This window comes from Macrosteles quadrilineatus, unplaced genomic scaffold, assembly GCF_028750875.1.
Source record: "Macrosteles quadrilineatus isolate MER2022 unplaced genomic scaffold, UCM_ALF_1.0 Scaffold_2__2_contigs__length_208266976, whole genome shotgun sequence".
NCBI lineage: Eukaryota > Metazoa > Arthropoda > Insecta > Hemiptera > Cicadellidae > Macrosteles > Macrosteles quadrilineatus.
In genome coordinates this window covers 70841873-70857156 of record NW_026542595.1, presented here as the reverse complement: position 1 = coordinate 70857156, position 15284 = coordinate 70841873, and the positions used below count along the sequence as shown (strand labels likewise).

At 37.9% G+C, this 15284-nt stretch overlaps 1 protein-coding gene across 2 annotated transcripts in view; it reads right to left on the bottom strand.

Moving 5' to 3' along the window:
* The window catches only part of LOC128985086 (protein Fe65 homolog), a 127192-nt gene that overhangs the window by 67709 nt on the left and 44199 nt on the right, over positions 1 to 15284 (bottom strand). For both annotated transcript variants that reach the window (XM_054404464.1, XM_054404465.1), the window contains one exon: positions 5863 to 6003. In XM_054404464.1, coding sequence (XP_054260439.1) covers positions 5863 to 5998 — 136 coding nt within the window. In that variant the 5' untranslated portion in view covers positions 5999 to 6003. The remainder of the gene's footprint in view (positions 1 to 5862; positions 6004 to 15284) is intronic.

Here is a 15284-nt window from a genome sequence, read left to right as displayed (position 1 = left end):
TTAATTATGTACAGCGTGTAAAAATAAGAAAGGTTTTCAAGCTTAGGCGATTAAGCGAGTTAGTCTTCTAATCTACCCATAAATTAAACAAAAGGTTCTTAAATAAGTCGACATTTTCGATGAGCTCAGATTGTCTGCCCTGCTACGAAAACGTCCAGTACGTGGAAATGCCGAGTCTATATGCAGATCCACCCTTTAAAAGTAAAAGATTTTCACTTTTAAAGTAAAATATAGAGAAGACTGAGGGTGCACAAAAATTACAAATTCAAATCAATAATTAATTTTTAAGATGGGTGGGTAATTGGGTAAATGTTACCATTAACAAACTGATACACTTAGTATAGTACACTGATAGTCAACGCTTGTATGGTATGATACTTGTTTACAAGTCGTCGATCTAACTAACTTGTTGAATAGCATTTCACTATTAAAATATTTTAATTGAAAATGTAACTGTTGGTTTACAAATTATTAGTCGGTCCAATTTGTCAATTGAATTTATTTCAAAATTAAATTATAGTAATTAACTGAAAACAAATAAAAATTCTATTAAATAACAACTTTACTACTGCTAAATTGACAATGAATTAAATCTGCGTTGTTTGAGATTTTCATTACGAATCTGAATAGGAAATACAAGTTCTTTGTAATTATTTACCAAACAAAATTGACTAAGGGACTGATGAAAAAAGTTTGAATCAGACTTGAGGCACCATTCACTCAATTTGTGGACTCCATTACATTTGTTGACTTTACAACTTGATCCGGAGAAAACTCATTCTTGTTGCCCAAGTAATAATAAGCTCAACGCAAACCCAGCAAAATAAACTACCTATGTTGAAAGGGAAATTACACAAACATATGTCTAGGGTAGAACGTTGGAATTGAAGTAAATTTTACAGTCTTAAAATAAGTAGGGTTTAGTAAACCTTCCTGCATCATATATCAGCACTTATATAATAATTAGTGACTGAACAAGGGCAAGTGCTGTAATTAAAGGCATGCAATAACGCCATAAGGCCATTGGATAATTGCAGGTTATGATTTTAACTTTTTCACCACAACTGCTGTGTCAATTGGGTTAAAAGCAGTTACAAAAATTATCCAAATGACTTTATTTTTAGCATAGCTTCTTCAGCCAGGTACTATAGATTATTCAAGTCGTATAACAAACTTGTATTACAACGAAGTGCGTGAAAAGGGTTCGCGTTCCTATTTCACAGGTGGACATTTAAAAATTATTCACCCGTCCAATAATACAATTTTACTATAAAAATTAGATGGTGGTTTGTGCAAACATAAAAGAGTAGAAAAACAATACAATAATATATTTTCGATTCACTAGTAAACTGCCAATCCTACAGTGAACTCGAGAGCCCATTTTGATGTGTGTTACATGTTCGGTTAGGTTAAGTGTGGATATGGCGACTATGCGTTTCCCTTATGAACGGTAATCTTTACAGAACAAGTTTCTCTTTGGTTTGACTAACTTGTTCAAAAATTAAGACAAGAACTCATTGTACATACTTTACAGAGAATAGAAACCTACAGTGTATTGTCTCTAGGTGACCAGGTGTAGACTACTAGTAGAACAGGGACTATATTTAATACATGATATAACTTAATACCAACTCTAGAATCCACGATATATTTAAGTAAATTTGTATATGCTTAGTTATGGTTAAACACGACTAAAACAATCCAACCAGCTCATTTTGCAACATAAGCATGAAGTGAAACTTGTATCCACGCATTCCCACAGAGTTCTGACAGCTAATAAAACACGAGGCGCCCCGCGGCTGACGAAAATCACGATTAAAAGGGTGAAAAGTAAACGCAAACAGCGACAAATGGCCGTAACAGGGCGTGAAAGTGTTTTATGTACCAGGTGGGCTCGGATATGAACAATCTGGCAGATTATGTGGACCCTCGTTCGCTAATTAGGTACATTACCATAACCGGGGCGTCCGGTGTGAGCGTGTGTGTGGTTGCGGTCACTATACACTAGTAGAATAAGAATAAATACAATGGTAAGGCCGATGAAAATGTATTCGGAAAATATTTCTCATTTACGTAATATATAAAAGAATTGGGTAATCAGCCCATCAGCCCTGGCCCGGACAACAACCTTGGCAAACACAGGGCTATCGATTGTAGCAGAGGCTTGGGTGTGGGGCAGAGGGTTAGTTATGACACCGAAAAGTCAACGTCTGTCCTAGATAGCAAACTGTCTCTGCCAGGAAGGGTGTCCGATAGTTAACGAATGGCCTAATTGTGCCACCGAAAAGTCAACGGCCGCCCTAGTCGTAATGGTTAAATATTTTTAGTAAACGAACTATTGTCATCGGTAATATTTTGCGAATTTTAACGCTTATGTCCTCGACTCCAGCAATATATTTTCCTCTACGGATAATACAAGTTAATGTAGCCCTAGAGCGCATGCTTTGAAATATACAGTTGCACTGTAGTACGAAGAAAACATAATTTGCCGGAGGTTTCCGGCTGTAAAAGCTAACAATTATAACAAAATATGTAAGGCACAACTAATACAACTTACTTTACTGACCCCCACAATTATATCGTTTTTTTACTCAGAAAACCCAAGAAACCCCTGACTTGGTGTTATCTTTACCTTAAACTTGTCCAAATATTCAATCAGGAACCCACGTGCGCTGCTTTACACCACTTCACGACACGGATAAAGTGATACTCAACAGTTACTTGTAGACGGTTGACCGAGTACAGTACTGACTGAGCCCACAGCAAGCAGTGCGTTGTTAGGTACAACACGGTCGATACTACAAAGTACCTCTCAGTCGTCCCAGCGACCTACTGTCGCCAAGTTAAATTTGCATTAGGTTTTTGCACTTGTTTGTTTACCGAAAGTTCTTAGAAGCCAATGTGTATTCTTAAATTATAACAAAACCAACAAAAAAGAAAAAACTCCAGTTGGCTTAATAATATTACAGAAAATCGTGTCAACGTCCTTCTACTCAATTTGGTGCACAGGGTGTTGTTGTTGTGACCTAATTAACTTGATCGTAAATTCATAAACAAGGTTCAAGTTTGAGTGGAGAGGAAACAATAACCGACAAGCACGGCTCGCCTCGTTAGTTTTGATGGCGCACTCTGAATCTTCCGCTACATAGAGCATCACTTCTGCTGTTCCAGACAGACGGTAATATATGTAAAACAGATAAACAAGTTATTTCATTTCATAGATTAGTAGGGGAATTAGACCATTAAATGAAAATACTACGCTAATTAATAAAATACGTATGTTCCATTACGAACATAATTACAATTTAAGGTTAACATGACGACTTTACGATTTAAAGGAGTAGGTACTCTAATCAAAAGGAAGATCTATGCAGAAATTGGGAGCCGGTAATAAGAAGAAAAACCTTGATGTCATAAGGAGGTCCTTAAAACAGAAAAAAAAAACTATTACAACCCAAATGTTTACATCATCCCAATAGACCTAACATTGAGATCAGAATGATGGTCTTGAGTACAAAATAAGAACGTGAATATCTTAAGAAGAAGGTATAGGCCATTAGAATGATATTAAGATCTTAAGCAGGACATAAAAGCCATAACGCTCCTTTCCCACTATACGATTTCGCCCGTGCGATTACTAATCGTAATTTGTAGTCGACCATTGGAGCTTTAAGGCGTATCTCCACATCTTCAGAAAATGTAGAGGCCAAAAGGAGGTTCTCTCAAGCTCTTGATGTTAACGTACAAGGCAGGAGGAGGTTTTCAAGATATTAAATAAAGTGTAGTAGAGGCCAGAGGGAGGATTTTGAGATAGTAGGAAGGGTTTGAAATCAGACGAAGGACCTCAATTAAGATATTAAAGTCAGAAGGGAAATCTAAGATGGGAAAGAAGATATTGAAGGCACAATGAGAGCCTAGAGGCCAGGAGGGTATTTTAGTCAGAATGGGGATCCTAAGGACGAAAAAGTACGTTAGCAATCATTGGGGAAAATAACTAAGACGCCGAGAATAATCAAACAACCACACAGTTTTTTGAATAGACCGAGGCAGATAACTATGGAATTTTTATATAAGGAGTTTCCAAAACCTCGAATGCAATTTAGTATCTTCTTCACAGCTGCACACAGTTGCGACGTGCTCTACTAGAACAGATTGTATCGAGTGAGCCACCCACAGCGTCACCGTTGCAAATCTGATCACCATAGATATATTCTATATGTCTATGCTGAGCACTGGCGCCGCGCCACGCACTAACTGCCTCCCACGTGGATCAACATGGATTACTACACCATCAGCTTCATTCAAAACTACTCAATACAATGAGTCATTAAGGCACAGATCTCCCCTATGAATGATTCCCAATTCCCAACACATCGTGGTTAGAAAATAAGAGTAGGTTTGAAGATAAACCGTCGAGCAAAACTATAACGTGGTGCACTTAAAGAAATGTCCAACAATGACCAATATTTTAGCATGTACGATTGCAGCTCTGTGCAATAAAATTACCAAAGGTTACCAAGAACGTTTGTATATCTTAAACTATCATTAGGTTCTGTATACAATCAAACAAAATTATGTCGATAAGAAAGATAATCCAAAATAAAACGTGAACAAATGAAGAGAATCGTTGATGATACAGTATAAACTTAGGTTTGTTCAACAGTTGGGTATGATACAAAACATGCCAAATAATAGAAACAGTTATTTTGCTTGTGAAAATTTTAAAAAGAAACGTTTAATAGCAGGAGGATAAAACATCATAACCATAAAAGGTGAATTTCTTAGCCAATAGTTTCCAATTCCTAGGTCCCTTGGATGTAACGAAACTGAACTGAACAATTGGGGCAAGTGAGGTCTTTACATTCATTTTATTCTACTGCTTTCGCGATCGTCGTACTTTCCATTTACAACTTTGTGTGCTTTGTTCATACATTGCAGAAAACCAATCGTTTTGCTCGTAGAGAAAGACTTGGTTCATGTATTAATAACAATTTTACTAAAACACTATAAATTATTGGCTGAAACAATGCACAACAATTTATCCTTTGTAATTGGATTTTACGACAAGAAGGGCAATTTACTTCGCCTTAAAAGAAACAAAAGTATTGTTTCTTTAACTAAAATCAACTCTATAGAATTAAGGGATATTCCTACGGATATTTCCAGCACGAGTATTGCATAAGTAATTTTGTACACAGTAAGAAGGGTGAGGTTTCGCTAGACATATGGTATTAAATAAACTACACATAGTGGACCTACGCCTAACGCAACGCTAATGTAGGATTATATCATGTTATGCTACAGCTTCAAATTTCAAGCGGCTCTTAAATACCTTGACGTGAAATTACTTAAAGCTATTGGGAGGGTGCTATGCCGCCCTACTCAAGCCTGCAACACGGAACTCTGAGCAGACCGGTTGGGTAGCGGGCCACGTAGGTAAAGGTGACACGAGAGCAGAAGAGTTGGCTAGAAAAGCTGTGGGCATGCCATCCCTTGCCATTCAGTCATTCAGTGCTATTAACGAATCAATCAACAAATTGACTGATAAACGAAAGATTCAGAGGACAACACCCTGAGTTGGCACAATCACCCTGGACAATAACTTTAAAAAGCTGATTTCAGATTTCAGCACCCTATACACAACCTGGTTGCTGGAGCTGGGCCCAGTTAGTATAGTAAAAAGTGGTTTGCCCACAGCTGTCGTATACGTGCCTGGACCAAGAATCCACTCCTTCCCATAAATTAATCAATAAATCGCAGCAATTAATAGATTGTTTTAACAAAAAACGTTCACATGGTGCTCAAATCAAGTTTTCCGACTCAAAATTGGGTTCAAACACAATAACACTTGACATTACTTACCAAGGAAGATATCCTGATCATCCTGAGGTGCTGTGATGGCTGCCATCCCCTGACACAAGGCCAGAAGAGCGACGTAGGGGCTGCGCGGCGTCGAGTGGAGACTGAGCGGGGATCGGACCAGCTCCCCACACAACATCAGCCCTGCACACAACACAACATTGATATGATATCCTCAACATACTAAGGTGCTGTGATGGCTGCCATCCCCTAACCCAAGGCCAGCAGAGCGACGTAGGAGCTGCGCGGCGTCGAGTGGAGACTGAGCGGGGATCGGACCAGCTCCCCACACAACATCAGCCCTGCACACAACACAACATTGATATGATATCCTCAACATACTAAGGTGCTGTGATGGCTGCCATCCCCTGACACAAGGCCAGCAGAGCGACGTAGGGGCTGCGTGGCGTCGAGTGGTATCCCAGGAAACTTCTTCCCTAACTACTGTTGTATATCCTCAAAATTGTTTTATTTTCGAGATACTAACTATTGTCAACTTGTTTAAACTCCACTTGACACAATAGGACATCGAGGAACTATTGAGGACATTTACGTAGATTTATCCTCACTTATAGTTTTTTAGTTCCATGAAAATCGTGATTGAAACATTCAAATATTATAGAAGATTATTAAATGTTACTAAATATTAAACTAAAGATAAACAATTGTGCAAATCTACTTTGTGGTGCAAAACATGTGATGCCAATGCTCATTGCTGTGGAATGTATTGGTTTAGGTACGTAATATAAACGTCTGATTTTAGTTTATGTTCATGGCAGAAGCCGTGGTTCCGAGGTTAAAGCAAATGCATCTGTGAGTTAGAGAAGACATTCAGTTTCGTCCGCTCCCACCGTAATGGATCCGGTAAAACATAACTCGGGTGATTTAAAATGAAAGGAGTTATTACAATCTGTTCACTGAGCTGTCGCCGCTTACCTAGCTTGTTGATAGTTGAATATTTAAGTATCTTTTATACTGTGCTCACTCAAAAACTTTCTTTTAAACTACTAGAATTTTACCTCAAATGTATAAAGTTTTTTTCTAATATCGTATTGTATTGCATTTTTACAGGCTACTTACGTAAGGGCAGGGTCGTGGGGAATAGATAGGGACCCTAAAACTCGTTGTGTGAAAAAAAACTTCTCGAACCGTGGTTCGATCACATGTATTCAGGCCAAGGAATATTTAGGCATCGAACTGGTCCTATACACTATATACTTATCTATATATATTTTTAAGCCTTATTTTTCTTGCTGACTGTAAGTGGCAGAAACAAGATGAATCAGTATATGACAATTTTCTCTCTCTTTCAAGTATAAACAACATTCATAGTCGTAAATATACTGCTTCATTCGATGACATACTATGACTCGCCTTTACACTAATATTTAAATCCAACCTTATACAACTCGTAGCAAATTCTGTGCTCGTAGATGGTTTTATTAATTGATAGCCCAATGGACGAGTGGCATTTGAATCCATGATCGCATAGGGTCGTACTAGCATCTTCCAGATACAAAGGCTAGATCTATAACCACTGGACTACCTGGACAAGCTTTTTTATTCTAAAACGAATATAGACATGCACGTGGTTCTTTAACGGGTAAGTAATTCAGAGTAAAGACACATAGTACCCCGGGGGGTTACAGGTCATGTTATTTATGGGTATTAGACGACACGAAATGACCAATAAAATTACTGGTCGACACGAAACACTACATCCTCTTCTTGTAAAGTCACCGCATCATATGTGCGAACAGTTATCCAACTTTGTTTATATGTATATTTGATTCTCATACTGTGATTTCTAGGGATTATCAAATGTAGAAATCGTTGCACCGTTTCCTCCTAAGAATTCGAATAGTTTATTTTATTTCATAATACTGCTGTTTCTGACAGTGAAATTTTGTTCGTTATCAAATCTGTAGAGAGCATGTAATGAGTTGTTTCTGACGTGTTTAAGAAAAACGAAGAACCAGTAACGAAGCATTACTACAATTTACAAATTACGTAGCCTACTAACACAGAATACTATACTTTCTATAGAGTTTACGAAGCCGCGTAGTGAAATAGAACTAAATTCTTTGAACATATTGCCTTAAAACATCTAACATATTTACCTCAGACAACATTTTGCAGACCAATCTATAAAAAATGACAGATTTATGGACTTTTACGATGTTAGGAGGAATCTGAACTTAAAACTCCCCAAAGTAAACGTGTTAATATTACGAGAGAATTCGATAAAGTATTCAGTGGTAATCCACACACCAGTTTTTAATGAAATGTTCGCTGTGGCGAATAACTGTATTCAAACTCTGCACACGACGGCGTTCAATTGCAAAGAATACAAGTCTAAATCACGTCCATTCAAGGAACTGAGGCGGATCGTGAAGTGAATACCTCAACTGGGTTATCAAGCGAGTTTCGCCAAAGAAAAGTTGCACATAATAGATGTTGGTGATCACATGTGCGATGTACGAGCGCGCATAACGTCGCAGAGTTAGGCCCGGTTATATATTATCGTCCCCTGGGGGGTCATTTTCGCGAGTCCTTTCCGCCAATATTTTATCGTCACCTGTTATCACTTGGCTTGGCGCTAAAATTAATGCCTGCTATAACGACTCGTAAAAATAGTTGACCTCATTGCTTTATCGAATGATAATGGAATTTACTCTAAAAATATAGGGTGGCTGAAAAGTAACTTGCACCTTCCCCTTAACTTGTCAACCATTTGAGATATTTGAAATTGGTTTGCGGCAACATTCTTATATATGAGGGTCTACAATAGTGATGGTTAATTTTGAAAATTTTGCCCTTAGGGGTAGTGGGGGGTGGAGGGTAGCTCAAAATTTTCAAATGGCAAGTATAATCGAGTTTGGTATCATTTTACAGGTCTTGACAAAACTAAACAAATGACTTAAAGAACACCAAAATCGGACCACTTACTTACGCGTAAGTAAGTAAGTGGAACCACCCTACACTATCAATCACTTACGGTGATTTATGTTAGTTATTGTAATGTAATGTAGTTATTGTAATGCAGATTATCATCGATAGTAGTGCTTTTTACGATAGTTAAAAGAATCACGGTATTATATTTTTTCTTACTACCCAGTGTAAAGCAAGATTTAATCTACTAGTATTTAATAATTTTATTTGAATGTTGGCGACGGGCGTTGACCAGTATCAGTTTATCACCGGCACTAGTCGTGTTGCGGGTTGCATGTTTGGAGTAGACGGCGTCGGACTGTCTGGAGCCACCCCTCGACACCCACCCCACCCCCACAGCCATCATATCAGATACAGCCCGACACAGTTCTTGTCTCGGTATCACTACGTGTTCGACAGCTAGATGTAATTTATCATTTAGACCAACATGTGTTAGGTGGTTTACATTGTATCGTACATTGTTTAAATTTGATTCAGTTGTCCCAGTGTTAACTAAAAAAAATTTTCGTTACAAAAATTATTACTTAAAATTACGAGTCAGGAGAAAAACATTAGTACAATAGTTAGAGCACGGAACTTCTGCTCTGGCCTGGGTTTAAATCTTTCCCATCGCCAATCTGTTCGACAAGCTACGTGGTAATGTCTTAACTCGGCAGTTCGGAAGCCACGTTATAAATATAGGTGCACGCATCGAATACAAACAATAGGTATCTTAGGAGGGAAAGCAGGTTATGTGTTGGAGGTATCCCTAAAAGCGTACATTGAATTTAAAATCCACGAAAATGTGCAAAGTAATTACACTTAGCAAAGATTTTACATACTCAAAAGCTTAATAAATGTTTTACATAGAAAAATCGTGTTTCGGGAATTAATTTTTAACTGAGTAATTTTTATAGGACACGTTATTAATCGCTAACCAAGCAAGTTTTTTTCGAAACAATAACATACTAACAATTCGCTTTTTAGTGTTCGGTACACGTTATCCTCGACTGAGTATGCGCGTACACTCCGAGTGATTTAAATGTGACTTGAACAAATAAATTATTAAACGTCTGCAGATTTATGACAATCAACAATTTTCCACTCTCTTATATGATATTACGTCTTAAAAGAACAAGACCCAGTTCCGGATCGATAGCAATTGAATAAGACAAGCCCGGGGTTGGACGCAGCGACGGAGCAATATTGAGAGAGACTTGGAGCGACGTTTGGCCACCTTTATCGTAGTTTGATGGCGGACATGTGTAACATGGTTATACGTTATGTTCCTGATACGTTCACACTAAACGTCACCTCCTCCGCAACATCAAAGATTGGCGTAAAATATATCACAATAACCTACACTAATAAGTATCTAACAAAAAACCACTAAGTGGTAACACTTCCCCCGCCAAGTCAGCAACCCAAAAAAGACAATAAATCACCACTTTTCCGCCAAGTCATAAGTCATAAGTCATAAGTTCTTTATTCCAGAATTACAAAATTACATTGCATTGGAATAGTCAAGTTTATAATGAAATGTACAAAAGATAAAATATAAAAAAACTCTACTAACTAAAACAATGTGACCTTCTAGTAATCTAACAAGACAGAAATCACTGACTACATGACAGTGGAAAAATCGCGGACTCTGTAGCAAGCATTTTCAACCAAAATTTGTTTAAGTTTTCTCCTAAACCTGAGCAAATCAGTCTCCAGCTTTAGATGTTGAGGAAGTTGGTTAAAAAGTTTAATTCCATTGTAAAGGAGATGATGTTTGAAAAATGAAGTTGAATGGACGGGAATGTTTAAGTTGTATGTTGTGCGTAAGTTATATGTACTGGAGCTAATGTTGGTGGTAAATAATGACTGATGTTTTTTTACAAATGAAAGGGTTTCAAGGATGTATAGTGAGGGAAGAGTCAAAATTGCAGCTGACCTGAATGATTCCTTACAAGATCGTCTTCTGAAAAGAGAAAATATAACACGAATAGCCTTTTTTTGCATTTTAAAAAGAAAGGAGGTATGATTATTTTCATATCCCCAAACAGGCAGAGCATAAACTAGATATGGAAATATTAAGCCGTAATAAACAGAAAGAAGAACTTCTGACGAGACTGTTGTGGCCAATGTTCGTAGTACAAAAATGCCTATACTTACACGTTTTATCACGTAATCAACATGAGATTTGAAGTTTAAACATTCGTCTAAGTGGATGCCTAAAAATTTAACAGACTGTACAGGATGAATGAAGGTTTGATCAAGAAGAAGTGACAGATTCGGATCTTTGTGGGATCTGTTTGAGATTCGAAAGTTAATCAGCTGGGTCTTTGCAGTGTTTGTTTTCAGAAGGTTGTCATCAAACCACTGAAGCAAGGTATTTGCCTCTATGAATGCCATTTGCTCGAGTGACTCTAGGGAGGGACTGGATAAGGCTAGGGAAGTATCATCTGCAAAAAGGCACAGTTTGCCTTGGGTTATGCATGTGGGGAGGTCATTTATGAAGAGGAGGAATAGCACAGGGCCTAGAACGGATCCCTGAGGCACACCTCTCGTTACAGGAGTTTCTGAAGACTTAAATCTACTTTGTAGCCCGGTGTGATCTATGGATTGTATTTCGACACATTGCCTCCTGCCTTTTAAAAATGACGAAAACCACTCTGATGCAACTCCTCGGACTCCTATGTTGTTTAATTTAGCTAGTAGGAGGTCATGGTCAACCATGTCAAACGCCTTACTCAAATCAAAGAAAATACCCATTGAGCGTTGCTTTGCATCCAAATCTTGCACCACTTGGTTCAATAAGGAAAATATTGCACTTGTAGTGTTTTTGCTTTTGACAAATCTATGTTGATCTTTGAATATTATATTATTCTTTTCGGAAAATGCCCAGAGCCTCTCTAAAACAGCCTTTTCATATATCTTGGACAAACTTGAAAGCATAGAAATGGGCCTATAATTATCACACTTCGTATGGTCACCCCTTTTGAGAATTGGCCTTACAACTGCAAGTTTGAGTGCATTGGGAAATTTTCCATGCAGAAAAGAGTGGTTTATGAGATGGGTTAGAGGATTAACGATGAAGTCTGAACACTCTCTTAAAATCGTTGACGGTATTTCATCAGCTCCTGAGCTCATCTTGTTTTTTAACTGATGAATTATTTGTTTTACTTCGGAATCTACTGTTGGGAATAAGAAAAATGATTTATGGTTAATGTTTTGACTAAAAGCTTTAGTATTTGCGGCTCTGTAATTGGTCTGTTTTGTTACGTCTGCAAAAAATTTATTAAATATTTCTGACACTAAGGCAGGATTGTAAATCTTTTTACCTCCTTCAACTTCAAGACACACTTTATCCAAATGTTTCTTTTTTGGGGCTTTATTATCGTTTATTATACTCCATATGGCCTTGGACCTGTTATCCGCACTATCAATTCTCTTGGATACTACTTTGGATTTGGCACTTCTTATCATTTTACGATATTTAGATTTAAGTTGGTGAAAATGGCGTCTTAAGACGTGAGAGGAATCGAGGTCCTTCGTTTCTTTGTACCAAAAAAGTAGCTCTTCCTTCATTGCAAGTATATCTTTACTTGCATGGAATTTAAAAACATTACTTTGTTTTACACGAATAATCTTTTTGGGAAAAGCAATGTCAAACAAATACTTCAGCTGATCATAGAAAGCTTCAAATTTTTTGTCAACATCATCAGTCTCAATCATGTCAGTCCAAGTTTCTTGTCCTAGAAGGCATTTAAAAACCCTTTTGTTAGATTCATTAAATGATCTGGCAAATCGTGTTATTTTAGTAGAGCGGTCAGATGAGATATGAGATGGTATAAGAACAGCCTGAGCATGGTGGTCTGACAAAGCCGAAACAATAACAGAGCTCTCAAATGACAAACAGTTTGTAAGTATATGGTCTATTAGAGTTTTTGAGCCTAAAACTTCTCTAGTAAAATTTTTTACTATGTTTGTGAGACCATACGACGATAAGAAAGCCAAATACTTTGTTGTTCGAAGTGAGTGGTCAGATAGGTTGATATTAAAGTCGCCCATGAGTATAATATTTAAATGTTTTCCTTTTAGATCATCAACTAATTCAGATATTTTATCAATAAATTCATCAAGTTGGTTACATGGAGGTCGGTAGACTGCTACTATTAGATATTTAACTGTAGGATTGATTTGAAGTGATATGGCTGCAAACTCACAGACTCCCTCAATGCAGTATTTAGAACAATCTAGCGGTTTGCACTTCAACAACGTTTTGCTCCAGATACCAACACCTCCATGTTTCATATGCACGCGACAGAAGGATGATTTATGTTCGTAACCATCAATTTTTAAGGTTTCTATTTGATTTGTTTTTAAATTGTGTTCAGTCAGACATAAAATATCGGGATTTTCTTCATTTAAAAAGATTTCTAGTTCATCTCTTTTACTGAACAGACCCCTTATGTTTTGATGTAAGGCTTTAAGGGGGGACGGTGCACCCTGGCCTCCAGTACTCCTTTGAGAAACTGGCCCCAAGGAACGCCCGTCGGCCTGCGCGCCTCCCCTAAAAAATGACTATTGAAGATGGTACGGGTAGTAGGTTTTGTTTTACGGATTGTTGATAATGATGTAGGTTTTGTACTGCATTTAGATTGTGTATGTGATGTAGATTTTGTGCTGCATGTAGATCGTGTATGTGATGTAGATTTTGTGCTGGATGTAGATCGTGTATGTGATGTAGTGTTTTCGGATTGGATCTCAGTATCTATCGTGGGCATTGATGGTGGGTATATGCTGGATTTTGGAGAGGGGTTATTGATATAGGAAATGATGAGGTTTGCCAGGGCTATTTTACCCCTCCGGTTAAGGTGAAGACCATGCTGGGTAAAGTGATGGCGGGATAGGGACTCAAGTGGAACATAGCTCACGTTTTCTTGGGATAAAGCTAGAGACTGAAGCCTGAAATTGATTTTCTTGACTGTATCATTCAAATTTGGTTGATCGTGTCTCTGAGGGAGAGCAACTACCAATACTTTACGTGTTGACAGCGTTTTCAAAATGTGAGCCAAGTCGTCAACAAACTCGGTACAGAGCCCGTTTACATCGACATTGTTGGTGCCCCCCATTATGACTACATGGCCTTCGCTCACCATACTTTTGGTACAGTCTACTACATTTTCTAGTACCTGTTTCATCTCTGCTCCCGGTTTTACATAACCCACAACATTACACTGATATTTTAGTTCCCCTCTCAAGATGGATGACAAAGAACGACCATGGCTGTCACTAAACACTTTTATTGTTGGGCCATTAATTAAAACTTCAGCCTGTTTATACCTGCGACTTGGTGGAGGGGTAGGTTTTGTGGGACTATTGCGCTTGAGAGGTTTATTTGTGACTGCTGGAGTCACGAGAGGGTTGTCAGAGGTAGATTCAGGAGTTTCAGGAGTCAAGGTTGACAACGGTGAGAAGCGGTTGTGTGTTACAATTGTATCAGCAGGAGGTGTAAGAGGGATGCTGTGGACAGGAGATGAGGTTTTCTGTCGCTTTACAATTTCCCAAGAGCCACTATTACTTCGCCTTACTACTAAAGGAGAATGAGTTTTAGTTTTTTGGTGAACAGACTGGCTGACTGGGTTATTGGTTACAGATAAGAGACCATTACAACCTTCAGTGATAGAAAAATCCTTGTACCAATCACAGAAGCTTATCCTACTACTGTTTTTCTTGGAACAGTAGCAATTTAGAACAATTTTTGCATTTACAACTACATTGAGACCACACTCAAAACTGTTGTTTTGTCTTTGGCACAGTACAGATTTGAATCGGTCTCTGCTGATTTTTAAATTATCAGTTAAACGTAATGCATGTTGCAGATTAAAATCGTCTAGGGTGTCAAGATGGAATGCTTCTTTGCTAGCAACATTTACAAACAATAGACTCCAGTGTGTGCCATTGCCCACAACCTCAGACTCAGGAGTGGTGGTATTAAGTGTTAGACTTTCATTGTTGTTAACACAGAAGAAGGCATACTTATATGAATCGAAATTCAAAGACGTTAATTGGCTTTTAACAACATCATCTGAACCATGCTTTAAAAGTTCACCAACCGCGGGACTAACAAACAGCGCTCGAGAGGTGACTGCGTTGCTACAATCATTGAGAGACTGAAAATATGATTGTATGACTGTGTCATCCAACCATTTATCTGCGATCATAGTTTTTTGCCGCTTGACCAACTTTTCAAGTTCTTCAAGTTTTAACGTTTGATCGTTTTTAGCCTTTAAAGCATCGTTCATTTTGCTGGTGATGTTTTTAATTTTGTCATTATCATTTGCAATAAACGTGGTTCTGTTTTCACTATTAGATAGAGCTTCTTTCAAAGAATTGTTTTCATCCTTGATTTCATCCAGAGCGGATTGTAGCTTTTTAATACTTATTTTGCATGACTCTAAGTCCTTACTCATTGCCTCATTGGCCTCAATTACTGTGTCCTG